This window comes from Ostrinia nubilalis, chromosome 18 (assembly GCF_963855985.1).
Source record: "Ostrinia nubilalis chromosome 18, ilOstNubi1.1, whole genome shotgun sequence".
In the NCBI taxonomy this organism is placed as follows: Eukaryota; Metazoa; Arthropoda; class Insecta; order Lepidoptera; family Crambidae; genus Ostrinia; species Ostrinia nubilalis.
In genome coordinates this window covers 10,143,552-10,170,604 of record NC_087105.1, presented here as the reverse complement: position 1 = coordinate 10,170,604, position 27,053 = coordinate 10,143,552, and the positions used below count along the sequence as shown (strand labels likewise).

The window sequence follows — 27,053 nt, the reverse complement described above, 5'->3', positions numbered from 1 at the left end:
ATTCAATTAGTTTGAAAAATAATGTCTCATGAAATAAAACTCATTTCATCATTAAATACATAGCTTTTATTTTTGAATTTTTATAAATGCTTGATCAACATTTTATTATTTACAACCATAGCATTAATATGGCCCGCACCTTGGAGACCTTGGAGTTGGATTATTCAGACAGGATAAAACTATAAGTTAAGAAATTCAGCTACATAAAGATCAAAGTAACTGTTGATGTGTTACAAAAATATCCATACAAAGTAGGTAACCTAGGTAAGTGTACCAGCAGTTCTATGGTATTATTTTTCTTTAGTCATCCCTGCCAATAATTGTAAAATCCAAAACAAAATACAGTAGAACCATTTCTTCAATTTAATAATATTTACAAATCAAGCATTGGCTAAATAAAAAAATAAGCGAAAAATTCATTAAGTCATTTATGATATTAGATTGAGGGTTCACATGTTAATCCTGTTGTTACTCTTTTCCTGAATGAGTTCAGTAATAAAATAAAGTTCTAATTAATAACAAGTGAGATTACAGTCACCAACCCTTACGTTAATTAAAGGCACTTTTCATTAAAACGTAATACACATCTCATTCCTTAGCATCAGTGATCCCTTCTGTGCTGATTGCAAACATTGCCTCAGTCTCAGGTAAACAAGGGCTATCATATATCTTGCAGACTCTATTGTCACCGCGTCCCTTCCTAAGGTACAGTCGTGTGGTGGACGCGTGGGCTATGATATGCCCACCGATGGGCTTCTTCGTGTCTGCATTGAACACGCCCACGGAATCCACATTGGCCACCACCTGGTTTGTTATTATTACTGCTACGCCAAACTGGAAAAAGAAAAATTTGAGACAAATGTAATGAAATATAAAATGGCGAAAGTAGATAGATAGCCTCACTGATGGGGAGTAGCCGCGTAGTAAATGTTTAAGTTTAAAGTCAAATATAGTAATGTTGCCATGTAAAAGATGATAAAGAAAAAAATTGGAAAATGAATTTTTTTTTAAAGAAATTACTTTTGTTAAGATTTCTAATAATGATTTACTATCTTTTCCTTGTAATAATGGTAATAATTCCTAACTTTTGTAATACTAACCTCATCAGCTAATCTTAGAAGCATCCTCATGAACCTGCCAAGGTGCTGCTGTCTTGGGTTAAGCTCTCCTCTCCCCGAATAATCTGTCCGATACAGTGCTGTAGCACTGTCTACTATTATTAGAGAATATCTGAAAAATACAGATCAATTTAGATAATATACATGCCATACTGTAAAACAAAACTGCATTTAAAATGTAAAGGTTTCGCCAAATAGAACGCGTACCTAGTGCGCGTTAAAGATTAGCCTGATGTTGCGCTATAACGCTAATTTGGTAGAACGTGGATAGTTCCATTATCAAACAGCATCAGTGCCTAGCAGTATGAAACGCTCTGCAACTCTATTAACGCAATAACGAGGCGTTTAGGTACCTACGCGTACTATTTGGAGAAGCCATATCTAAAAAAAATCATTTACCTAGATTCTGCCATCATAGCACAAGCTTGCACCAGCAGTTGTGTCTGATGGTCCGTGTTATAAGCACGGGCATACGCCACATTGTCCAACACCGCTGCTCCCTCCATGCCGTATCGTTGAGCCACCGCTAGCAATCGCTCTGGCCGGAACGTTCCTTCCGTGTCTATGTACATACACTTGCCTTCTCCACCTGACTGCTCTATTGGTAACTGGAAACATAATTAGCTCATATAAACTACTGGTGCTGGCTGGTGCAATAAGTTACTTTCAACTTAACTTTTTAAGGAGTTAATACAACACATTGAAAGTTGAACTGCTAAAACTGGAGGTCTTTAAAAATTTATACTATGAGCACATAATTTAGTTTTATTGTTGAGAACATCAACTTAATAGCCGTATAGGATGTTCACTGCCAGACATAAGCCTACCCCAATGATTTCTACTTATTGTTATCAAGTGAGTGTAGAAAAAAAGTAAAAAAAATAATCACAACCTGACATGTAACAGCTAAAGTGTGACATAGTTGAGTTTTTCCAGTTCTGAATTCACCAAAAATCTCAGTAATAGATCCAGTTTCAATACCACCTCCCAGTAATCTATCAAGCTCTTTCGATCCTGTTGTGAGTTGTATGATTTCTGCTCTGAAATAGTGAAAATTGAAAATTACATAAAAGAATAAATTTATTGCTACACAGGGTGGAAGAAAAGGGTTCTATTTAGGTCCATTAATCATCTATATATATAAAAGAAAGTCGTGTTAGTTACTCCACTTATAACTCAAGAACGGCTGAACCGATTTAGCTGAAAATTGTCAGGGAGGTAGTTTAGAGCCAGGAGAAGGACATAGGATACTTTTTATCCCGTTCGAAATAAAAAAAAGTCTGCTTATTTATTGCCATTAAGGCGGAACAAAGTTCGCCGGGTCAGCTAGTTAGGAATAGAATAGAATAGAATAATTGTTTATTTGCTTATAACATGGTGTACAGTTGTTACAGGCACATATTACACTTAGATTATTTGAAGGATTTTACTTCGTATTTGATTTCATTAATTTTTTACCTTTTTTGATGAAATTCTGTAGCTGTGGTAAAGCCCATGGGGACTAATTTTGAGGCTTCTGCTAATATTTTATCAGCTTTAGCTTCAGATATGCCTTTTATAGTGATTAGCCATTTCTTCGGCGCGTATGCTACAGACTCCACAGTGTGGTATCCAGCTTCTTCCAATTTCTTGATGTCACCAGATGTGATGCCATTCCCCTGAAAACGGACAAAACATTGAAATTTATGGATAGAAATGATCTTACATACACCTATTTAAATTAGGCAATCTCTAGTTATTTTTTATTTATTTCTACAGAGTTTAACTTCCTGGTTACATGTCGTCTCATGTTTTGTTTACCTCTAGCTTGTTGATCAACTGTGGCCCACACTCATCCAGGTCCTCATCGACAGAAACAGTTGTTGCTGTAGCTGTTGCAGCCATTGTATTATTATTGTCACCGATACATGCAAAAATTAATTAAAAACTATTGTTAAAAATATTTTGAACAAAAACATCAGCACACACACACACTTCGATTTTATTTCAATTGTCAATGTCAAAATTTGATAATTTCCCTCCAAATTAACCCTCAAATCATTCATTTGAACTTGTTTTTAGCTCATGAATTTAGAAATAATGCAACGCCTATGTTGTCGACTTCACAATTTTTACTTTTTTTTATCGATAACGATTGAACTTCAATGGAACACGCCCAACAGGTTTTCCAACTTTTTTGACATTTATTTGATTTGAAAATTGTCGGCAAAAAAAGCAGGTGATTTTCGCATTGTGGAAATTATTTTCTATTTATTAAATAATTCGACAACAATAGCTGTGTATTTGCTTAAGTTTTGTTTATAAGAAACAATGAATTTAGAGGAAGAAGTGTTTTTAAATATAGATAATCAATTATTCAAGGTAAAGAAAAATGTTCTTTGTGAACACAGTGATTATTTTCGCGCTATGTTTAGCGGGAACTACGTTGAAAAAGAGAAACAAGAAATTAGTATCGATGTAAGTACTGAAATATTTACTTTATAAAGCATTCATAAAATAAAGAAGCAATAAAAATTGGCAGTATTCACTTCCCAACTATCTACCTACCTTCATGTAAGATTAGAAAGTATTTAAAAGTTTTATAAGCCGACTGTTCAATATTAATACGTGGCTAATTATTCTGTTTTCTGTACAGGTGGTTGATGCTGAGTCTATGAAATTAATATTGAAATACATGGAAATTGGCTTAATAGATCTCTCAGAGCATTCTCTGACTACTGTTGGTGAGCTAGCTGTTGCAGCGAATTTCTTACAAATTACGGAGCTAATAAAACAAATAGAATACTGCTTAGATATTCAATTATCAATATCCAATTGGATGGAAACTATGATGATAGCAGAACGCTCATCTTATGCAAAGCTGGAACAGCTTTCTGCTGCATTTGGTCTGCTCTCATTTAAAGCAATGAAGCCAGATTACGTTCCGTCAATTCTAAAACTGTATTGGTACCTATCGCACCCATATCTAGACGCACGGAATGAATTAGACGTTTTTAAATTTGGTTTAAAATGGATTATAAGCAATGAGACTGGGGCTGATGCTTTAATGATTGTACTATGTTGCTTAGATATGACAAGACTGACTACGGCTGAAATAGAAGAAATGGCAACTCTTGCCACAGATTATGCTAATAGCCTTGGTAATAAAGTAGTAGACTGTTTATATGACTTCTCATGTAGAGACCTAGAATTGTCACCACCGATTGTAACGGAGCAGAAGTCTTACTTACTTGAAATGTATTCAGAAAGAGTTTACAATGAGGTGTTGTCGTTAGTAAAGCAGAGTAGGCCCAGGCAACATTTTTACACACCGGCAGTTCCCATATTGTTAGTAAAAGACTCAAAACCAGAAATTGCGCCACATTGTATGTATACTTACACTGAAGAAAAGGGTTTTGAGAAGTGGATTGAGGTGGCGGAGAAGAATTTGTGGGGTTGGAATGTTGTTGCCTGGGGTCCAAACAAGCTGGTGGTGGTATGTGGGGAGCATGGTAGAGGAACTGGGATGTTCATGAAAGCTGTGAAAGTGTACGATACATTGCGGATGGAGTGGACCAAACATGGAGTTGAGTTGCCACCCAGAAGGCATGGAGGAGTCGCAGTGGTTGATGATTCATTATTTATTGTTGGAGGCGTAGGTGGGTTTAGGTTAGTCCTTTATTTAGGTCGAAAGTAATGTTTGTGTTAATAACTCTGTTAATCTGCTATATTTACATTTGATTTAATTTTCAGGGTAGTTTTGGATACAGGAATTATTTATGATTTGAATCGGAGGAGTTATAGAAAAATTGCAAAATTACCAGATGCAATTCAGAGCCCTGCTGTATGTGCGCATAAAAACACGGCGTACGCAGCAGGCCACAAAAACATATACAGATATGAGGAGACCGGACTATCAGATAGATGGTTCAGAGTGATACAAACAGATATCAGAATAAACTGTATGATATCGTTCAAAGATTATATTTATTGTACCCAAAATTATTTCAACCACCTGAACAGGTTTAGGCCTGATGTAGACTCCAGTTTAGAATTGATAACACAGTTTGCGAATCCTCCTGCTACCATTTGCAACTTAGGTAAGTTTTTTAAAATATATTTAGACATTTGAATATTCTGCTGTCCAGCAAATACCTAAAAAACTGCTGCCAGCTTATTCAAATTATCAAGTTCTCTTTATCAAAATGAAACACCTAGACGAAATTAATATTTACTGTTAAGTGTATCTGTTATTGCTCTAATTCATGATGTTATTTCATTTTCAGGTAATCGCCTCCTAGTTTTTACAATGTGGACTACATGTGGGCAGGCAGATGTGTTGGCCGTAGAGGAGTTCACCGGCTCTGCAGATGGACCCAAGGTGATGTGGTCCCAGACAGACACAGCGATGAAAGTTAACGACGTAGCCGGTTCCTGCTCTTTAGTCTTGAACATGCCACCGATAAGTCTACCGCCTGTTCAGTATCATATACGCTACCTAAATCAGTATTCTACTTTTGCGTAAAATTTTCAATCGGGACATTTTATTCCTTTTTTTACTCCTGTATAGTCAGCAGAATTGACAGACATTTTGAATGACCCAAGCAATTTACCTGTAGTTCTATCTAAATCTTAAATAAATTCACCTCATTTTTAACTATCTATTAACTTAAGTTTTCCTCATTTTAAACCCTTTTTAATATCTCATCATTTTATCTGTGGATGTAAAGTAAAATAAAAGGATTGTTTAATTTGTTATTCATTTACATTTATTCTGACATTCATTTACAAACAGACACTAAATTTATTATGTGTACATACAATTTGTACAATAGACCTACAGTAAAATAAGGCAAATTTGTTAATACTCGTATTTTCTACATTTACCGTGACAGCATTATATGCGCGATCTCAATGAGACTAGGGTCCACCAAAATAAAATTAAATCTTTGAAACTACGTTAAAATAAACATAATTTTAGAAGCGAAATGAATTATAGTCGTTTGTTAACTCTGTAATAATCCTAACATGCATAGCATTTGTGAAATAAAATAATTTATTTACAAAATATCAAAATTAAAATCTGACAATAATCTTCATAAAAGTTAAGGCCACTCGCATTCCTTATACTCTAGAAATTTATATATTTCATAAAAGCACCAAGACACATGTGCAATATAACGTTACTCAATGGCACTATGTTTGAAATATATATTTGTTATACATAAAATTAAATTAATTAACAATAATCATTATAACTTAATTCTTATCTATATTACTATAATGAAAACATAGGTATTTATTTTTCTAATTTTGCTTTATCAAATAGTGATGTAAAAATATGTACGAAATAAAATCTGCATCAGTGATATTTGGCATATTTAAGTTTGCTAAATACATAAATATGGAAGCGCTACATTAAAATCTAAGTAAATGAAGTCAGTAAATGAATTTATCCATAAGTTTCTTGGTACAAAAATACGCGTTACTTTATCTTTGTTACGTCATTGTTTATTCAATTTAATTTATTAGAGATTATAAACGTGTGCAAGGCACATATCATAAGCCTCGTCATTTAAATTTTATTGTTACAATTCTTCGTATGTATTTGTATAAAAAAGACAAAAAAACATCTTTGCGATCTCACACAAATACACACATTTATTTCACGTGAAAATAGGAATTTTAGTCAGTGAGATTAAAAGGTCTGTGTACAAGAAAATTCTCAATAGAAACGTGTCTAGTATATTCACCGTTTTGGCTCACAGTATTTTAGTTTTCTCCCAACTTCGAGATAGCCAATCTCAAGTCAATATTGTACTTCGCCGATTCCTTGCAGCCACAATCAATTTCTTACGTCCAACCGCCAGTGAGTTTGTGGAATGACTCTTGATCCAACGTTTGGTTGGCGTCCTTGGATCGCATAGACAAGAAGATGTAACCTCCAATAAACTCGTGAACCACTTTGCAGTCCGCCGATTGGACCGAGAATATGATGTTGCCTTCTTCAAACTGGACCATCATGTGTTTGATCTCCCAATTCACGTTCCATGCCTGAAAGAATGAAAATATTATTACTAAGACGCGAGAACTTCAAAAACCCATTGGTAAGTTTAAATGGTCTACTATACTGTCCTACTAATATTATAAATGCGAAAGTTTCTGGATGTTTGTTACTCTTTCACACAAAAACTATTGAACGGATTTTGATGAAACTTTACAGTATTATTGTTTATAACCCAGAATAACATTATAGGCTATAATTTATGACGATCTGTGACAAATTAAATTTCACGCGGGTGAAGCCGCGGGCAAAAACTAGCAAAAAATTGTTAAGATTCATATAAAATCCTTCGTGTTTTCTAACAACAATCAAATTCAAACTTTCATTTTAGATTATTCTGTGGCGACATCTACGATACGCCACTACAAACGTGTACCAACAGATGGCGCTGTTACGACTGCACTATGGCACACTCCGCCGCTCATACAAACCTGCATCGCGGTGACGGAGTTTTCTACCCTGCCAAGTACATATAGACAAACCAAGATGGTGTAAATTGGACCTTGGTCCCCGAGCATAACACCCGCTCGGAAGGAAGCACTAACATCTAGCTTCCTTATTGTGGTTGAGCATCATATCCCACATTGGTGACCCCGACGTGATGTGAGACGCAACCTCCATCACCACCATCTTCGGCATCAGCCTCCGCCATCCTCACAATCTCCGCCACTCCGTCATCAGCTCCAGTCTTCAACAAGCCAGCATCCAGCCTTCAGGGATCATCGCAGATCGCAACCGACCTTCCTGGTTCCTCGGCAGCAACCGTCACTTCACTGGTCACGGGTACAGCTCTGGCCCAGCTCCACGCCCGACCATCGAAGACGCCTCCGCTCACTATCCCGACTCACCGTGGATAGAGCACCGCAACCTGCTCGTCTCGACTCACCGCAGACTTGAGCACACTGGCACTTGTAAGCTCATCACGCACAGACTGCTGAGCTCATCCTGACGTCATCCACCTCCGGTTCTTCCGGGGGGAGTGGTGTGGCGACATCTACGATACGCCACTACAAACGTGTACCAACAGATGGCGCTGTTACGACTGCACTATGGCACACTCCGCCGCTCATACAAACCTGCATCGCGGTGACGGAGTTTTCTACCCTGCCAAGTACATATAGACAAACCAAGATGGTGTAAATTGGACCTTGGTCCCCGAGCACAACACCCGCTCGGAAGGAAGCACTAACATCTAGCTTCCTTATTGTGGTTGAGCATCATATCCCACAATTCGATTAATATTTACCTTCATGGTACTAAACCGCCAGGTCTTAATATGGTCTCCAGTGTTAGGATCCAGCCTCATAATCCTGTTATTGGCGATGCTGATGATTTCATCCTTGCGGTGTCCCATGAAGCGTACCACGAACAACGTCTGGCCGTAGTCTGGGAGGTTCTGCCAGGTCTTGATGTACTGCAGTTTTGCTTCTAAGAGAGGCAGGTCTTTGACGTTCGCGTGGCTTTCGAGCAGGCGTTGGGTGAACTGAGTGAAAGAAAAAAACTGTTTATTCAGGTTTGTAAAAGAATGATGGTGACTGGAAAATTTAACAAGCGCGTTATGCTACATCCCCTACTCGTGGTATCCATGTTGCGAAGAAAAATGCAAGTCTAAAAGTACTCTAACTGTGGAGCTAGAAGGGTCCTGATGGCGGCTTTAGTTATGAAGATGTACTCTCCTTCAGCTTCATAATAGGCACGAGGAAGTGGTCTGGATGCGGAACACTAGTCACTTTAAACCCGTTGCAGTAAGATCTGCTTTTGTTCACCTTTCCCTTCAGCTTCTTAAGGAACCGTGGCGCGAGGAAGTTCTCAGGCTGCAAGTGGTCCAAATGTGGCACATTCTGTTGGTGCAACGCCGCGCCTGGTTGCGGCCGTTGTAGAGCTAGGAGAGTTCTGACGGCGGCAGCTTCGGTCACAAAGGTCTTCTAGCGACCTAAGCCCGTTGCGATAGAGTCTATTATAGCTTACCTTTCCCTTCAACTTCTTAAGGAACCGTGGCGCGAGGAAGTTCTCAGGCTGCAAGTGGTCCAAATGTGGCACATTCTGTTGGTGCAGCGCCGCGCCTGGTTATGGCCGTTGTAGAGCTAGTAGAGTTCTGACGGCGGCGGCTTCGGTCACAAAGGTCTTCTAGCGACCTAAGCCCGTTGTGATAAGGTCTATTTCAGCTTACCTTGCCCTTCAGCTTCTTGAGGAACCGTGGCGCGAGGAAGTTCTCAGGCTGCAAGTGGTCCAAATGTGGCACAAAGGTCTGGCGACCTAAGCCCATTGCTATAAGGTCTACTTTAGCTTACCTTGCCCTTCAGCTTCTTGAGGAACCGTGGCGCGAGGAAGTTCTCAGGCTGCAAGTGGTCCAAATGTGGCACATTCTGTTGGTGCAACGCCGCGCCTGGTTGCGGTCGCTGCAGAGCCAACAAAGTTTTGACGGCGGCGGCTTCGGTCACGAAGGACGAGTCGGCGAGTGAACGACCTCGGGAACCGAGTCTGCATGCGGCTACCCATTCTGCGTATTGGTCCTCCTGCAAGGTAACAATAAAAGGTTAAATTCCTCAGCCGGGATGGAATGAGGAGGGAGGATGCGTGCCATTTAAAATCTTATCGATGATTTTAGACGTCAAAATGTGGGCTTATCGCGTAAAATCGATAAAATGGCGCGATAAAAGCGCATCGCGGCGCGCATCCTAGGCCTATTCAGGTCCAATTTAGGTACATGTATATCACTGCTTCATGAGGTAGACCAGGCTAGTGTCTCGTAAACTTCAATCGAAAATTACCAAAGCTAATTCGGTGTATTAAACCTGCTGGTAACAGCTAAAGTAAGATTGATCCGGTCCAATTTATGGACATTCAGTATTCACATCATTGCTTCTTGGGGTAGACCGGCGGGGTTACTCCGAAAAAGGTTATTCGAAGTTTCGAATGTGGCCATCCCTCTCCCGCTAAGCGAAATGCCAGCATGAGTGACAGTGACAGATAGATTCGAAACTACGTAGACACCGTTTCAGAGTATCCCTGTCACTGTTAGATACTACAACCGAACAATACATTAAAACTATGCGATTACACTCACGTTTTCACATTTGAGCCACATTTCGTGCATGGCGTCGTCAGCTGGGACTTCAAGTTTTATGCTGTAGCGACCGGACGCCGGGTGCGCGTCTGGAGTGATCTGGAATAATAAAAAAAACCATCATATAACTTCCCAAACAAGAAGACAACTATATTTTGACACTCATTCTGAGGTAATGCACACCCTTTGTATAGACATACAAAGGATACCCTTCTAGACAGAAGGGACCGTTTTAAGGGAGGAAACGGTATTTGTCCACGGGTAAGAAAAATATAATCGAAGACCACTCCTCATTATGTTTTTAGTCTAGTATTCTAGTCTCATTATTTTTGGACAGTTTAAAGACCTACGATAGTATCGATATTGTAAGATTTGTAAGTTTTATTTTTCGTCAACTGTCAAGGTCCACAAGGTAACCGACAACCTCATAAAGGTAGCATAGCAGGAATGCGTTGGATTTAGGCCGCTACCAATCGAGCGATGTGAAAATCATTGGGGGAGGCCTATGTTCAGCAATGGACGCCCTGTGGCTGAAATGATGATGATGTCCCAGTCTTATGGACCTGTTAGAACGCATATTGTTTGCAGGCTGAAAACGATGATGATGACTTACCTCAGCACCCCTCAGTTCGACCGCGTACGACGGCGAGTCGCCTTTAGCCGCGGCGTCGCGCGACGAATGTATGCGCAGCACGCCGTCACGACACGACACCCACCCGCGCTTGTACGCTTTCAGGGTGAAGCGTTTTGGCCTGATAATACAAATAAAATGTTTTACAATATTTATATGAGGAACAGAGAACTTCAAGGAAACCAAGACACAAGTTAATAAAAATTAAAACATTATTTACTTCACGACAAAAACATTTTTTTTAAACATTATTCGTAATTTGTATTGCACAAATTACCAATAGCCCCGTTAGCCCCTCGTGTAAAGCTAAATATGCTTGTGTTACGAGTGGGCTCACCACAATAGTCGAGCGGCGGTGGATTCGAACCCGCGTTTCTCGGATCTAGAGTCGGCCGATCCTTTCACCGTTCGGCTATCGTGGCTATTTATACATTAATTAAAAACACGAATAAACAAATAATTAATAAATACAAAAGTTATAAAGTCCAACACAAACAAAGGCATTTAAGTTTCTCCTATAGGTATACTGTGTAAACATGAATATGTATCACTAATAAAATAAAGTAAATAAGTATGCTACAGAGCTACCTACATAATTAAACAAATATTTTTGCAGCCTGTTCGCAACAATTTTGTTTTGAATGTGCGGTGTGGGTGTGGTAATCAAACTAGTGCCTACTCATCTAATAAGTATTCGTTCGTGTTATTCAGGAGTGCCAATGTCAATACTTGTATTTACATAGTAGTTAGTAAATCAAGTTTAATCCTGTACATTGCGTGCTGATTTAGTATTAATACAAATACTGGATTTTTACTGTAAGTAGGACGAGGAGATATTTTTTTACTTTGAGGGTTCGATTCTGTGATTTGAGTGATTTCCAACTTAATTTAGACCTGATCATTAATCTTGAAATATTTTGTTCAAAATTCGGATATGGAAGGTGCATTATATGAAAAAAAAACTCGCTTTATTCTCGAGTATGTCATAGATTCAAGCCGTTAGCCGTTATTGGTTAAATTTGAAGCATATTTTATTTTATTTTGTTCGGAAAACATATAGTGAAACAATAACAGATTAATTAATAATTCTTCTTCTTTTCTTTTAGCAACGACTAGGTTTTGAGAACCATGATTTTTGAATCCTAATTAGACCAATCAGAGTTTGAAACTAGTTTTCAGTATGATTGATACCTTAGCGTTGTTTTAAAACGTGCCTAAATAAAGAATCGACCACAGAATCGAGCCCTTTGTGTGGTAATTTAGTTTCACTGCTAAAATGGGCGCTAGTGTGTGTGGGGTAAAAATAGTGTCTTACGCGATAGTACAGTATTCGTTCTGGCACTTGCTACCCGTCGGCACCGCCCGGATGGAAGAAGACAACACCAATTTGTTAACATTATGATTATGATAGGTATAATAGTATGTATATTATAATAAGATATAATATTATATTATTATAGTAAAATGATAAATGCAATATATTCGTAACTAGCGGCCGCCCGCGACTTCGTACGCGTGGATCCCGTTTTACCCCCTTCATCTATCTTACGCGGTTTATATTTTTTCATACAAATGTTTTTTCCCGCTAACTCCCGTTCCCGTTGGAATTTCGCAATATCCTGTTGTAACTAAGCTTTAAGTTTACTAAGGGACCTGCATGCCAAATTTCAAGCGTCTAACTTAAGCGGTTTAGATTTTTCATACAAAAGGATGTTCCCGGTAATTCCTGTTCCTGTGGGAATTTCGGGAATTCCTTTCTTAGTGCACCTCTACGGTACCTAAGCTACGTCCCTTATAAAGTTCAAGTGCCTACGTTTAGCTGTTTAGGCTGTGCGTGCGTAATAAAAACAATACATAACATAAAAATGAATACGTCATGAAATATTATAAAATGCAATATCAATGAACACAAATCATGAAGTTTGGAAAAGTTGTGGGTACCTATTGTGCTGCACACTTAAGGTGGATTCGACCAAACAAGAGTAAATATTAATCTCAGAATAAACTTGTCATTTTGACATATTTCCCATACTGAAACTGTCAATGTGCCAGTAATAGATATCATGAGTTATTCTCGGATAAAAGTTTGGTCGAATCGGGCCTTACTAAGGGTAAGAAGTACCATAGTTATGAAGCCTTTTTAAAGAAACTGGTTTTACAAATGTCTCTCAAAGTAGCCCTTCCACTCATACAGGTACCTTCGGAAGAGGTGGTCTTTCGGTATCTCGACACGGACAGATACTGAGTATGAGCCTTTTCTGTGTTACGCGATTATTTTAAATGTCACATTCATATTGCAATTTTGTGCTTCACTGAATATAAATTATTAACGGTCGCCCGCGACTCCGTACGCGTGGAAACTTCCAACCCCCGTTTTACCCCCTTAGGGGTTGAATTTTGCAAAATCCCGTCTTAGTGAGCACTTACATTCTAAAAGGAACCCCCATGCAAAATTTGAGACTCCTAGCACTTGTAGTTTCTGAGATTTCGTGATGAGTGAGTGAGTCAGTCAATCAGTGACCTTTCGCTTAGAGATATAGATTTCTTATAAAGTGCTGTCAATCCCCACAAGCAACTCACCTCAAGTACTTCAAATATCCAGCCAGCTCAGGCACGTGCGTGATGTCCTGCCTTGCCGGCGGGCCGCCCTCAAGTTGGGCTTGCAACTCGCTAAGCGCCGCGTCAATTTCGTCTTCGGGCGCGACTCCGGCGCCGGGTGTTGTGTGGGAGCCGTCGGCTGCGTCTACGCTGCCACCCGCTAGTGTTTGCAGCTCGATTTGCAGCTGGAATTAAGGTATTTATTCTGAGGATGTTTTGGTTTTTAACGAGACTTATCATAGTAAAACGATGGGCATGTGTACCATACGATCACATATTCATATGATTGGTGAAAGGACAAGCAGATATTTATTTACATGGCGTATCTAATGATACGGATGTCATTGAGCAACATTTCGAAATCGAATTGGTTTCCAATCTGCTATTTTTTATCAAACGAAAACTTCGTGTGAAACATCAATTCTTAACTTACTTGTAAAGCAGCAAACAGCAGCATCTCCACCTCAGAGCAGTGCACCTCCTGGTTGAGGATCTGCCAGCGAGCCTGCTGGTACAACTGGTTGAGGCTAAAAACGAGTGTAACTTGGAACGAGGGCAGGAAGCGAACATCAAGTCTTAACTTACTTGTAAAGCAGCAAACAGCAGCATCTCCTCCTCAGTACAATGGACCTCCTGGTTGAGGATCTGCCAGCGAGCCTGCTGGTACAACTGGTTGAGGCGAGACGCGTCCTGCGCCCGCGGCGTCAGATCGAAGAACGAGTAGAACTTGAAACGGAGCTGTAAGGTGTCCCACTCGCGGACGTATTGCTCCATTATGGACAGCGAGGAATCTAGCCAGCTGGAATAAAATTGATTAATGGTTAATCGAGGATATCAAAAGGATGACCATGAGATTTATTATGGTTCAAAATCAAGGAGATACGAGAATCTCAAGCTCAAAAATACATGTTTCGCCCTAAGGTTTCGCCACATACTGTGACTGCTATCAAAATTGCGGGAATTCAAGTGTACTCTGTTCCCTTTTTCCAACGTATTTGTTACAGAGTCCACCATGAAAGGTGAAGTAAATCGGTTTTGGAGAGGAGACCACGACACGGAAAGTATTGTGAGGGATGATGCATAATGAACCGACCATAAGAAGATAACTGGCAGTGGCTTAATGAAAGAAGCGTTCCTGCTATGTGATGCTGACGACTAAGAATTTCAACTACATTATGGTTCTCGGTAAGTTTTTTTACATTATTTAAACAGTCTTAATTCTCTTTTATGAGTTTTGAGCGTATCTTAGTTACTATAGATACTAAACACTATCATACATACCCAACATTCATCCTAGCCCTCTCCATTAAGGACTTAGGCGTAAGCAGCGACTCTCGCGACTGACTATCTGGTTCCAGGGGAGAGTCTGCTAGAGACAGCTCAGCTAGCGAGTCCAAGGCGTCTAAGGAAGCCGCCCGGGGCGGAGTCCCGCAGTACCCCCCGTCGCTGGAGCCGTCGCTCTGTGTACTGTAGATGTGACCTCCGTAGCGGCGGAGTGTGCCGTTCTGGAAAGTTTATAGACATTTTAGGATCCTATATCAGAGATTTGCGAACTATGTGCAGATTTAGCCATCTTGCGACTAGTGTTGCCGATCGATAGTCGACTATCGATAGACTATCGATAGTCTATCGATAGTCAAACTATCGCAAGACTATCGATTGGCCTATCGATAGTATCGATACTGTCGATACTATCGATAGCTCAAAACGAGGCAATACTATTGAATATGTGCAATACTATCGATACTATCGATAGTATTGTTGCTCGTGAAGAATAAACTATCGATAGTATCGATACTATCGATACTATTGTCGCTTTTGAATAAAAAGCTATCAATACTATCGATAGTATCGATACTATCGATTGTTCTAGACTATCGATAGTTTGGCAATTTACAATAGTATCGTTTACAATATTTGGGTATAATAGTCAATAGGCACAACAATAGGGTTATTGAAATACTTGAATTATTTCATATAGTTAACCATAACAATTAATTATATGTTTCCAAAATTGGCAATACATTTTATTTGCCGTACTTAACTAATGTAGGTAGTTTTAAATACAAGTGAGATTATTATTTTTAGTTATATGTTTAGTTGGTAAGTCAAGCGAAACATTTGAAATATTGTAAAAATGAATTTAAACATACCCAATACTATTGCAAATTTACAGACTATCGATAGTCTAGAACAATCGATAGTATCGATAGTATCGATAGCTTTTTATTCAAAAGCGACAATGCTATCGATAGTATCGATACTATCGATAGTTTATTCTTCACGAGCAACAATACTATCGATAGTATCGATAGTATTGCACATATTCAATAGTATTGCCTCGTTTTGTGCTATCGATAGTATCGATAGTATCGACAGTATCGATACTATCGATAGGCCTATCGATGGAGAAGGCTTTTTCGAATGAAAACTATCGATAGTTTTACTATCGATAGTTCGGCAACACTACTTGCGACTGCCTAAGTGCCTACTTGGATAGATCAGGCTGTAGAAATAAATAGTAAACAGATTGTATCAGAAGCTCAATATACGAATGTAAATGGGACACAATTGTGGAAGATTTGTAAATCAAGTCTTAAATTTTCTTTAGGGTTCTGATCGAACTGATGTCTTCAGGGCTACTCCTAAACACTGTTCACTTAATTTCGTGTCTATCTGTCACCGTCTCTCATGCTGGCATCTCGCTTTGCATGAGAGGGATGGCAAACATTCGAAACTTCGGATTACTTTTTTCGGAGTAACCACGCCGCGCCGCGCCGTTCCAGAATAAAAACTTCTCATCAAAATTAAATGATCAATGGTATTTAGACCATATATTTTTGCTGAACTGACCTGTTGTGAAGCCACAGGTGTAGCCGACAAAGACCTCGGCGGTGGTGGAGTGGCAGGACAGCCGTTAGACCTGTCCAAACTGTTCGAGGAGCCCCTGGTCGCCGCGATGAATGTGTTTGTGTCCGGCTGTGAGGACTTCAGCCTCTTCGCCTCTTTGAGATTTTGGTAGTTCTGCTTCAGGTGTGACGGTTCTAGGGGGTAGCATAGTGATAACTCTTCTGGATGCCTTATACCTGGAATAACGAGAATGATGTTAGTGTTGCTTCCTTAAAAGCACTTTTAAAGGTTCAGCCAAACCAACACGAGCACACGCGATCAACTAGCTTACACCGATGGCGATCAATGCATGTAAGTCTGATCGCGATCGCTGCACGCAGGCTGATCGCGTGTGATCGCGTTGGTTTGGCCGAACCTTAACAGGTTGATTTATTTATTTATTTTATTTTATTGTTAGGAAAACAAACAGCATTCTTAACACACATAGAGTTACCAAGTTGATCTGTCTCATCATCAACATTCTTTGCTGATTATGGCCTAATGGGACTATATCCACCGCAACTCCTGTGTAGCTAGGATCTACCAGGTTGACCGCCAATAAAATCCCAACCAGTGAAGGTGAAGTTTGTCCCAGAGGAAAGTAGAACTGTCATTGGACTCGCGACGAAGTAATCAGAACATAAGAGTTGTTCGAAGTTATGTTTCGACTCCTCTCCAGTGCAAAGCGGATGATTATGGGCTATGGCCTAAGCCAACTAAACATAATAATATGCATGCATTCTACCTCCGGCAAATAGGATCATGGATGTACAAACGTGACATTTATAACTACAATTCCTCGATGGGCTGTAAGAGGTTAACCTAAGTAGCACCTGAGGCAGCAATGTAGAACAATTTACGACCGTCTACAATGTTGCTAGAGCTCAATTTATCGCCTCCATTCTACGTGCGTGTCCGCCATCATGAATTACAATCGTTAGGTACAACCATGTTAGGTTAAAGTGATAAGGAAATAGGTAAACAACTATTAAGCATTAGCTTTACACTAGCAGATGCATCAATTTAGATTCAATAAAGTGTAGCTCTAGGTATTATGATTCCAGCAACTAGAAACTAGGGAATGTAATCCGAATGTTTCCATCTCCTTTTACTATGGTTTTATTATTACCAAGTTGTCGTAAAGGAGAGGAGTGACTCATACCCTAAGTTTTGTAATAAAGAGGTGTTACAAAGTTGCATGGCAGCGGATCAACGATGAGAGATATTGCTGAAATTATGTTTGATCTTAATTGAGTCTGGAGATCATCATTATTTTATCAGAAAAGTACTCTTGAATAGTCTATTAAAAAAGGGTGATAAATTAACTTTGACCTTTTGGAATTTTTTGGCTTTATACTGGGACTATCATAAGCTGATCGAGTTTTATTGGCAACCAATTAACAACAAACAATGGTGGGCAGCGAGCGAATGAGGATCAGTACTGTTGTAGAAAATTCAGTAAAACTAGTATCTACGTTAATCTTTAAGACATAAGAAAGATATATCTTTTTGAATTATCCAAATCGGACCATTACTTACGAAGATATTAAGTAATAAACATAGGCCGTTTTTGCCGCTAAAAGTCAACGTACGCAGGGCCGCGTGACGTCACTATATCCGAATCGAGCGCAGCCGGCGTACTATTGGGATGGAAAATATTTTTTTCCAGCTAAACTATCAGTTTTAGAAAAAAACTTTTAATAACATTTATTCATCAAAATAAAGTAACCTATCGACCAGTAATTTTTAAAAATAAAAATTGTGAAAAATAAGTATAGCTATGTCCAAAAACCACATTTTCATAGGATTCGATGCAATGCGGAGACGCGGTTGGGGTGAGTGTAACTTAATGATTGTTTGTATTGAACATAATAATACATAATATGCCAATACCCAGTTTCTGGCCTGGGGGGAGGGGGGGGGGGGGGGGGGGATAAGTCATACCCAGCTTATAGCCTGGGGGGAGGGGCAAGCCTTACCCAGCTTCTGGCTTTGGTGGGAGGGGGGGAGAGGGAAGTCATACCCAGTTTCTGGCCTGGGGGGGGGGGGGGGGGGGGTAAGTCATACCCAGCTTCTGGCCGAGGGGGAGTCATACCTAGCTTATGACCTGGGGAGAGGAGGGGGGCGGGGGAGTCATACCCAGCTTCTAGGCTAAGATTAAATAGATTTCCAGGAGGGAGCAGCTGTCCTTTCCTGCAGCAGCTGGCCCGCCCATGGGAACGGCGAATAGATAGGTAGGTACGTAGGTTTAACTCAGAAAAACTAAATAACAGGTAGGTATTGCGTGTACCAGTGTTGGCACTAATCAATTAATTTTTTAATCAATTAATTAATTTGATTAATTTTAATCATGATTAAATTAATCCTGATTAAAATAATCATGATTAAAAAAGTAATCATAATCATGATTAATTTGTTAATCATTAATCAATAATCATTAATTTGATTAACTTGATTAACTTCTTAAATGTTCTATCGAAAACAATGTTAAAACATTGAATTCTAATATTAGATGTTTGGTTTTAGGCTACAATTCTATGACAGGTCATACCTAGACAAATATAAAGTAACCTAGACTGCCCCCCGCCCCCTTCCCTCGCTGAAACTTCCGGTGCAGTCTTCCGACCTCCCGTAGGAGGATATCAGTCCACTTCCCCTACCGTTCCAGCACTTACTTGCAACCCCACACTCCCACCACCTGCCCCCCACCCCTACCCTCCCCTGAAACTTCTGATACGAAGTCTCCTGCACCTCCCCAATACGCAAAACCTCCTAGTTTAGCGACCCCACCCTTCTATTGAATTGCCCACGCGTGGCCCTCCCCCCGAAACTTCTGGTACGAACTCTCCTGCACCTCCCCAACACGCAAAACCTCCTAGTTTAGCAACCCCACCCTTCTATTGAATTGTCCACGCGTGGCCCTTCCCCCGAAACTTCTGGTACGAAGTCTCCTGCACCTCCCCAACACGCAAAACCTCCTAGCTTAGCAACCCCACCATTCTATTGAATTGCCCACGAGTGGGCCTCCCCCCGAACTTCTGGTACGAACTCTCCTGCACCTCCCCAACACGCAAAACCTCCTAGCTTAGCAACCCCACCCTTCTATTGAATTGCCCACGCGTGGCCCTCCCCCCGAACTTCTGGTACGAACTCTCCAGCACCTCCCCAACACGCAAAACCTCCTAGCTTAGCAACCCCACCCTTCTATTGAATTGCCCACGCGTGGCCCTTCCCCCGAAAATTCTGGTACGAACTCTCCAGCACCTCCCCAACACGCAAAACCTCCTAGCTTAGCAACCCCACCCTTCTATTGAATTGCCCACGCGTGGCCCTCCCCCCGAAACTTCTGGTACGAACTCTCCTGCACCTCCCCAACACGCAACAACCCCACCCTTCTATTGAATTGCCCACGCGTGGCCCTCCCCCCTGAAACTTCTGGTACGAACTCTCCTGCACCTCCCCAACACGCAAAACCTCTTAGTTTAGCAACCCCACCTTTCTGTTGAATTGCCCACGCTTGCCCCTACCTTGGGAGGGGGGGGGGGGGACTTCTCCCCTATCGTCAGCCAGCCCGCTTAACTTCTTTCTTGACCCAATTTTGCTGGAGGATAGCGGAAGAATAGAAGGAATTGTGAGAAACAAAACTAGTGCGATAAGTGTTTTGAGTAGTGAAAACTACAGTACAACTCCAGATCCCCCCTTTGCTAGACATTTTATAAGTCGCAGGTACCTTTTCATACACCCCCATCCCTTTTCTTATGAAAATAGTAGATAGTTAATCAAATAATCAAATTAACGATTAATGATTATGATTAATTAATCTTAATCAAAATTTTTGATTAATGATTAATTAATCATAATCAAAACATTTTGATTATGATTTTAATCATTAATTTTTAATCATTAATCAGATTAACTTTTTGCCAACACTGGCGTGTACATCGAAATGATCTTTATAGCAATGTCTTGTAGCCTAGGCAGAGTATATCTGCCTCAGCTATACTTATTGTTAGAAGTAAATAAATTAATACTTATACATTTTTATACTTTACTTGGACGAAGATATGACTCAACAACACTTATGAACACTTTATTTGCATAAATCGCCAAATATACCACCGCGGAGACCCTAACCGCGTCTCCGCGTTCCATTGAATCGTATGAGCGTATGGATTTTTTGCGATATTTTTCACAATTTCTATTTTAAAAAAATACCTATCGATAGCTTACTTTATTCTGATGAATAAATGTCATAACAAGTTTTTCTCTAAAACTGATAGTATGGCTAGAAAAAAATATTTTCTATCCACGCAGTACGCCGGCAGCGTTCGGATCGGATATAGTGACGTCATCGGTCCCACGCCGGGCGGTCAGTGAACTTTTTTAGTAATTTGGCCATAACTTTGTCAATTTTTGTCGTAGAACAAAAATTTTTGGACTGTATATTAAAGATTTCTTAGACCTATAAATCTGCATTCACAGCTAAAAATCGAAATGATCCTCATTAGTAGGTACTGTACAAAGAGTTACCTCTACATAAGCCAGTCCTTATTTACAAAGCATCGAGACCCGACTGCCTCTTCACCGAGCGAACAAACGAAGACAAATATCTCTTAGTGCGTGTACTTACCGAGACTCTTGCAAAGCTGCACCACAGCGCTGAATGTGTCAATCGAGAAGTCAATCTTGCAGTCTATGTATCGTAAGTCCGGCAGCTGGATCCTCAAAGGTTTGTGCATGGGTGTGAAGTGGAGGGCGGCGTCTGCGTGGACGCCATACTGGTCCAGCGTGTGCTTGGGCCTGGCGAGCCATTTGTTGCGCGTGGGCCACCAGAGGGCGTGGTCTGACCAGTCTTTCTTGAAGTCTGAAAAGAAAAAATTGATAAAATAGTCCCAATTTGTAAGCGTGGGGGATCCATAGTACTTTTCCAGATGGTATAAAATTACGGTTACTTTGGTTTTCCTGTGGTCCTCCTCATTTTTGATCTGATTCGATCATTCGAAAAGTACCTGGGTGTAGGCAGAGCAGGACCGATCGTTGTGGAACTCCTTAGGGGAAGCCTTTGTCCAGTAGTGGTAAATACAATGAGTAAAGAACCTCCTCCTTTTTTGAAGTCGGTTAAAATAGGACACGATTTCTTTTAAATTTAATTGCAAGAAACAGGCCGAGTAATTGATAAAGATCGCAAGCATCTGCTACATTCATATACAAAGTATGATTTGCATTAGACACGGTTGGAGCGAATGTTGGATGAATTAATATCATTTGCATGCAACGCGTTGCGTAAAGTGCGCAGAGCACTTAGTCTATGGTATGTAGTCACAGGCTGATTTCATTGACATTTTGTACAGACTGCGCGTGGGCAGATTGGAATTGTGATAAGCGTTATCTACGAGAACCGTGTTCATTAATGTGTTGACTGTTGTAACTGTTCGAAATAGACCTAAGCATGTAAAGTACATGTAAAGATAAACACCTGGCTGTAATATTTTCGCATTCCCTATACTTATGCAGCGAACCCCACGTTCTCATTAAAGATTGTTATTTGAAAACCTTAATGACCTAATATTATTTTAGAAATATCTATACTTTTTCCAAAGACAGGACACTTCTTGCGAATTTGGTCTATCTACAGTCTACAGGCAAACGTCTCTTAGTGGTTTTGAGGCGAGTGCTCACCCTCCCCATTACGCGCATTTTATAATCACTCAAAATCGTATGTAATGAGTAGGTACCTACTTGATAAGGAAAATTATTTCGCTTGTTTGGCGCTGACAGGCGTGCGTTTAACCTCACAACACATCTAAGTTGATTGGTTTCACGTTCACGAGTAAACCACTAGCAAAACATGCATGTTTTGTGATTTCTTTTACAAAAAGCTATAATATCTTAACGACAGAACACTCACATGGCTGTAATGAACGAGGGTAAAAAGCCATCATCCGCCATAAAGTTGTCTGTCTTCACGGGCACAAAAAAGATAAAAATGGGCGTGTTTAGTGCTAAAGATAAATTCCATAGATAGTAAAGAGATAAATCTTTAAAAATGCTTAAACGTTTCGAAAACCATCCATTTAAAAAATATAGGGAAATCTCTTCAGCAAGTTTTAATAAAGTTTTGGTTTACTTTCAGACAAAACAATGAATCACAGCAGGCGCCATCTTATTTATCAAGCCAGTATAACCCTAAAAATCAAAGCACACATTCAGAAGCCCTACAGATCTGACCAAAACTGCAAGACCTCTAAAATTGCTGAACAGTGTTATACTTTTGTCAATTCTACACTTGAAGCTGAATAAAGGGGGGAGTTCTCGCTACATTGGCTGTGTAATAGCTTCCGTGGAAGCATGAGTCACTCTGAAGCTGGTTCTACAGGGTAAGTAACATCTAATTGCAAGTATGACTCACGGACAAAAACTAAGAGTTATAACCTCGAGATCATGTACCGTAATATCGTGATTGAGTTTTTTCATAGCGGTGACCAGACCGACGTCCGACACTTTTATTTTTAAAATCAATTGAACCTCGATTGTGAGTTCGCTTTTAAATTCTTCAAGCATCAGATCAAAGCCCAGGATTCGGGCAAACTAGAAGAGTATCTGTACGAACGAATTTTGGAATTTCAATACGTCTCATAATCTAGCATATTATGTATTTTGTAGTATGTATTTAGTATTTACTATTATTACGCATTTATTGGTTTTATTTTATCATTGTTCGATTAAAGTGACTAATATGTGTGGGGTCTGCAGATTAGAATAATAATTTACATTATTCCCTCTATTGTTAAAAAACAGCCTATACTGTGTCATATGAGCAGCTTTATTTAAACGTAATATTATGCTAACAAATGCCTAGTGCAATTTATAATAATTATGTTAATTTTGTGAATTAATTAATAAGCTTCATGATTCAACATTAACTCATTTACTTTGAATCTTAGGCAACCTTGCTATGATACATTTTAGGACGCGATAGTTTCAAAGAAATAGTAGAGCAATGTTATAACCTGCCTACCGGAATTCCTTAGTGATATAATTTTTAAGGCAAACCCAAAAAACCTACACAAATCCAACATCATTCGTCATTTCAGTCAGTTTTACGACCATAAAGTAATATCTGCGTAGGCTCCGTTCACCATAAACAACGATGACGTAGACTTTCGAGCAATAAATAAAGTAAGCATTCTGGCAAGGCACACTTTCACAACAAAAACAACTGACTAGTCAGCGACCACCAACGGTTTGTTGAACTTTCAACTCATCATTATTGTCCTAATACAACACGGGCAGTAAGAGACGTGTGCACAACGAATCTAATACCACCCAGAGGCGTCATTGATGATTTGAAAAATGCACAATCGACAGCTGCATCTATCAAACTAAAGTTTTGTGCAAAATAACCCCCACCCATTAGAACTAAATAAGACCTAATGTAATCCTTATAGTTTTGAAGGTGTTCTTAATCGGATCATATAAAACAATATTAGGTCTAGCACCTATACTCTACAGATCTTCAGAAACGTTCAAGAAAACCCGTACATTCTACAATTATGAGTATACCTTTATCTTTGTTACATTTTCGTTGTATAATGTAAATAACAATTACAACATCATCTGCATAAAAGTAATAACATTTTTATAAGAAAAGATAAAAGTAACTGTGCCGGTTACTGTTTATGTTTACTCTGTGGCTTTGTTTGTTTTCCTAAAACGCTTGACAAGTTTTAATGTGTTTTTTATGGGTTGTCATAAAAAGGAATAGACGATATCATAACCGCAAATGCAATATCCAGATTTTTGTTACATAGGCATAGATAAACTAAAAAGACATTAGCTAAGTAATTGATGTAATTTTTAAATGATAGACACATTAATTTATCAGACAAATTAGTGGCGAGGAGTAGATTATTTTTAAAATAGACATAACATTAACCAAATCTGGTATCTTTATTGATATTTGAACTTTTTCTAAAGTATGAAAATCAGTGGTGCGTCTATGGTCAGTAACGTGGATGACAGATTGATAGGTGACGTCATTGTTTTACGAGAGAAATTTGAAACGCGCTGACGTCACCTCCATCGGACTGACCCGGCAACTGACTCACACTGAGCCGAATCGTACGGGTGTAAAATTAAAAATATGGCCGATGCAATACATTGCAGATGTTTCTTAAATTATTTTCTTAAGACTGTAACTCAAACAAGTAATGTTTCTTTTCTGCGTACGTGAAACACGAGCTCAACGTAACTGAGAAAGGAAACAAATCGAAATATCGTATTCTTTTTATTGGATTACATGAACAGAAACTCAAAACTTGTTTCAAACGTAAACATAACTCTGTGATGGTCGAAAATGTACCTATTTGAGAATTTGGTAGAGTCATAGTAGGGAATTTAGTGCAAGAACCCCTCCACTTTGGTATAGAAGGCTCATTTTGCAACAGTGGTTCTTTGGGTGCTCCTGAGTGGATTTCCGTCGGTAGACATCGGGAGCCCCCCCTGTGGTAGCAGGGGGAGGGGGGGCAAGTTTCCTTCCGCCGCGCTTCACTTTAAGGCCCATATCTTCAAAATTATGGGTATTAGGGCAAGTGTGGTATCATTTTCGGATAATTAAAGGATGGCAAATTCATTTCTAGAACAAACTTTTTGCCTTGTCTTACAAAAAAATTGAAATATTGAGTAAAATTCACAAAAATCAAAAAGTATTTTTTTAAATAAACGTCGTTTACTTTTAAGCCACTGGAGATAATCTAATAAAAAAAATATGGCCTGAAAGCTACATTTATCAGGATTATAAAAATATAACATTGTATGGTACTTTTTTCGCAAAAAGTAGGTGAAAAATTTTTTTCTTCAGGACACAGCGTGCGAATTTTATTGCGCATCGGAAAAAAAAATTTATTTTATCCATGAATTCATATTATTTGGTTCATAAGCAAGCAAGAATTATTATTTTAGAATTTATTTAGAGTTGCTGGCACATCAATCTACCATGATTTGTATTTTTTCGTCAATTGATTTTGAACTCTATGTGTGAGACATAAGGTTGAAAATAATTTAAATACATTTTAATATTGAAAATATCATAAGAAGAAAGCACTAAATAAAGAACTTTAATTTGTCTAAACGTCTTAATGATTATTATTATTTTAATTAACACTTTTATTTGTACATACTATTGTACCAGTGATTTAACGGAAAGGTAAGTGTGAGGAAAGTGAGGTTTCACAATCATAGTACGGGAGATATTTTTAGTACAAAGGTTACGGCTGTGACCGTTTTACTTGTTTTTTTCAGACAGCACCAGCTTCTGCACTACTTCTTGCACTTACATCTCACCATTTCCAGGCAAGCCTCGGCAGCTACGGGCAAACCGGTCCATGTAGGCTCCATCTTGCTATCGACTCTGGTCCACCCCCAACCAGTCGGGTAAAGGGAAGACTCGAGTCGGTTGCTTGCACCTGATCCTATACGCGAATCCCTTGATTGTCCTGAAGAAAAAATTTTTTTCACCTACCTACTTTTTGTGAAAAAAGTACCATACAATGTTATCCCAACTAATATTATAAATGTGAAAGTAACTCTGTCTGTCTGTCTGTCTGTCTGTCTGTCTGTCTGTCTGTCTGTTACGCTTTCCCGCTTAAACCTCGCAACCGATTTTGATGAAATTTGGCATAGAGATAGTTTGAGTCCCGGGAAAGAACATAGGATAGTTTTTATCCCGGTTTTTGAAACAGGGACGCGCGCGATTAAGTTTTTCTGTGACAGACAAAATTCCACGCGGGCGAAGCCGCGGGCGGAAAGCTAGTATTTTTATAATCCTGATAAATGTAGCTTTCAGGTCATATTTTTTTTATTAGATTATCTCCAGTGGTTTAAAAGTAAACGACGTTTATTTAAAAAAATACTTTTTGATTTTTGTGAATTTTACTCAATATTTCAATTTTTTTGTATGAAAAGGCAAAAAGTTTGTTCTAGAAATGAATTCGCCATCCTTTAATTATCCGAAAATGATACCACACTTGCCCTAATACCCATAGTTTTGAAGATATGGGCCTTAAAGTGAAGCGCGGCGGAAGGAAACTTGCCCCCCCTCCCCCTGCTACCACAGGGGGGGCTCCCGATGTCTACCGACGGAAATCCACTCAGGAGCACCCAAAGAAACACTGTTGCAAAAATGAGCCTTCTATACCAAAGTGGAGGGGTCTCCATACAAATCATTGCACTAAATTCCCTACTATCATACTTGAATGTCGATTCGAGCCTCACTGAAAATTAAACAATAGCATCAATAGCTAACATACTTGTAGCCACTTTATCCTGTATACCAGTCAGACCCTTAACATCTTTGCACATCATTCGTATACTAACTGCTAACAATAAATCCCTTAGTGCAAACTATGTAAGTGCTTCAGAAGGGCGTGTAATGTATTTTCCGTCATTACCAGCGCACACGGCGGCAACAATGATCACGACCGAGATGCCCACTATGCCCAGTCTCCCGCTGCTATGCCCATATTTGTCTGCCCCCGCGCACAAACGCATTGCCATCCGAACTCGCTTGTTACCCCGGTCACGTATCGCGATTTCTTGTCCGAGAAATACATTGGGATTCTAAAATTCCAGCGTCAAAGTAGCGTGCGAGATACATCAAACACGTTTGCACTTTAGTCAGAGTTCTCGCGGAAAACAACAAATTCTCCG

The 27,053-nt window shown here is 39.4% G+C and overlaps 3 protein-coding genes across 3 annotated transcripts in view; 1 reads left to right on the top strand and 2 right to left on the bottom strand.

The window, feature by feature from the left end:
- Positions 1-43: 43 nt before the first annotated feature.
- On the bottom strand, positions 44-3,123 carry LOC135080417 (DNA repair protein RAD51 homolog A). Its single transcript, XM_063975054.1, has 6 exons — positions 2,919-3,123; positions 2,577-2,776; positions 2,011-2,158; positions 1,518-1,726; positions 1,101-1,230; positions 44-834 (listed from the first exon to the last, which is right to left on the bottom strand). The coding sequence occupies exons 1-6, from the start codon at positions 3,000-3,002 to the stop codon at positions 589-591; spliced, it is 1,017 nt and encodes a 338-aa protein (XP_063831124.1). The 5' UTR covers positions 3,003-3,123; the 3' UTR covers positions 44-588.
- Positions 3,124-3,327: 204 nt separating this feature from the next.
- LOC135080713 (kelch-like protein 6) lies at positions 3,328-5,765 on the top strand. The gene is made up of 4 exons (XM_063975426.1): positions 3,328-3,575; positions 3,754-4,766; positions 4,851-5,197; positions 5,384-5,765. Exons 1-4 carry the CDS (start codon positions 3,429-3,431, stop codon positions 5,620-5,622), a joined length of 1,746 nt encoding a protein of 581 aa, XP_063831496.1. The 5' UTR covers positions 3,328-3,428; the 3' UTR covers positions 5,623-5,765.
- Positions 5,766-5,840: 75 nt separating this feature from the next.
- LOC135080714 (unc-112-related protein-like) overlaps positions 5,841-27,053 on the bottom strand; it is a 47,608-nt gene continuing 26,395 nt past the window's right edge. Inside the window, exons 2-11 of the mRNA XM_063975427.1 lie at positions 20,977-21,210; positions 16,311-16,543; positions 14,739-14,962; positions 14,043-14,256; positions 13,440-13,642; positions 10,842-10,980; positions 10,229-10,327; positions 9,453-9,677; positions 8,408-8,644; positions 5,841-7,151 (exon numbers count right to left, since the gene is read on the bottom strand). Coding sequence (XP_063831497.1) covers positions 6,951-7,151; positions 8,408-8,644; positions 9,453-9,677; positions 10,229-10,327; positions 10,842-10,980; positions 13,440-13,642; positions 14,043-14,256; positions 14,739-14,962; positions 16,311-16,543; positions 20,977-21,210 — 2,009 coding nt within the window. The 3' untranslated portion in view covers positions 5,841-6,950. The remainder of the gene's footprint in view (positions 7,152-8,407; positions 8,645-9,452; positions 9,678-10,228; positions 10,328-10,841; positions 10,981-13,439; positions 13,643-14,042; positions 14,257-14,738; positions 14,963-16,310; positions 16,544-20,976; positions 21,211-27,053) is intronic.

Excerpts from the sequence above, each read along its gene's own strand:
- LOC135080417 (XM_063975054.1), bottom strand. The coding sequence starts at position 3,002 with ATGGCTGCAACAGCTACAGCAACAACTGTTTCTGTCGATGAGGACCTG. Across the intron at positions 2,777-2,918 it reads AGTTGATCAACAAGCTAGAG|GGGAATGGCATCACATCTGG; the intron begins GTAAACAAAACA and ends GTCCGTTTTCAG. Across the intron at positions 2,159-2,576 it reads ACAGAATTTCATCAAAAAAG|AGCAGAAATCATACAACTCA; the intron begins GTAAAAAATTAA and ends TCACTATTTCAG.
- LOC135080713 (XM_063975426.1), top strand. The coding sequence starts at position 3,429 with ATGAATTTAGAGGAAGAAGTGTTTTTAAATATAGATAATCAATTATTC. Across the intron at positions 4,767-4,850 it reads GGAGGCGTAGGTGGGTTTAG|GGTAGTTTTGGATACAGGAA; the intron begins GTTAGTCCTTTA and ends TTTAATTTTCAG. Across the intron at positions 5,198-5,383 it reads TGCTACCATTTGCAACTTAG|GTAATCGCCTCCTAGTTTTT; the intron begins GTAAGTTTTTTA and ends TTTCATTTTCAG.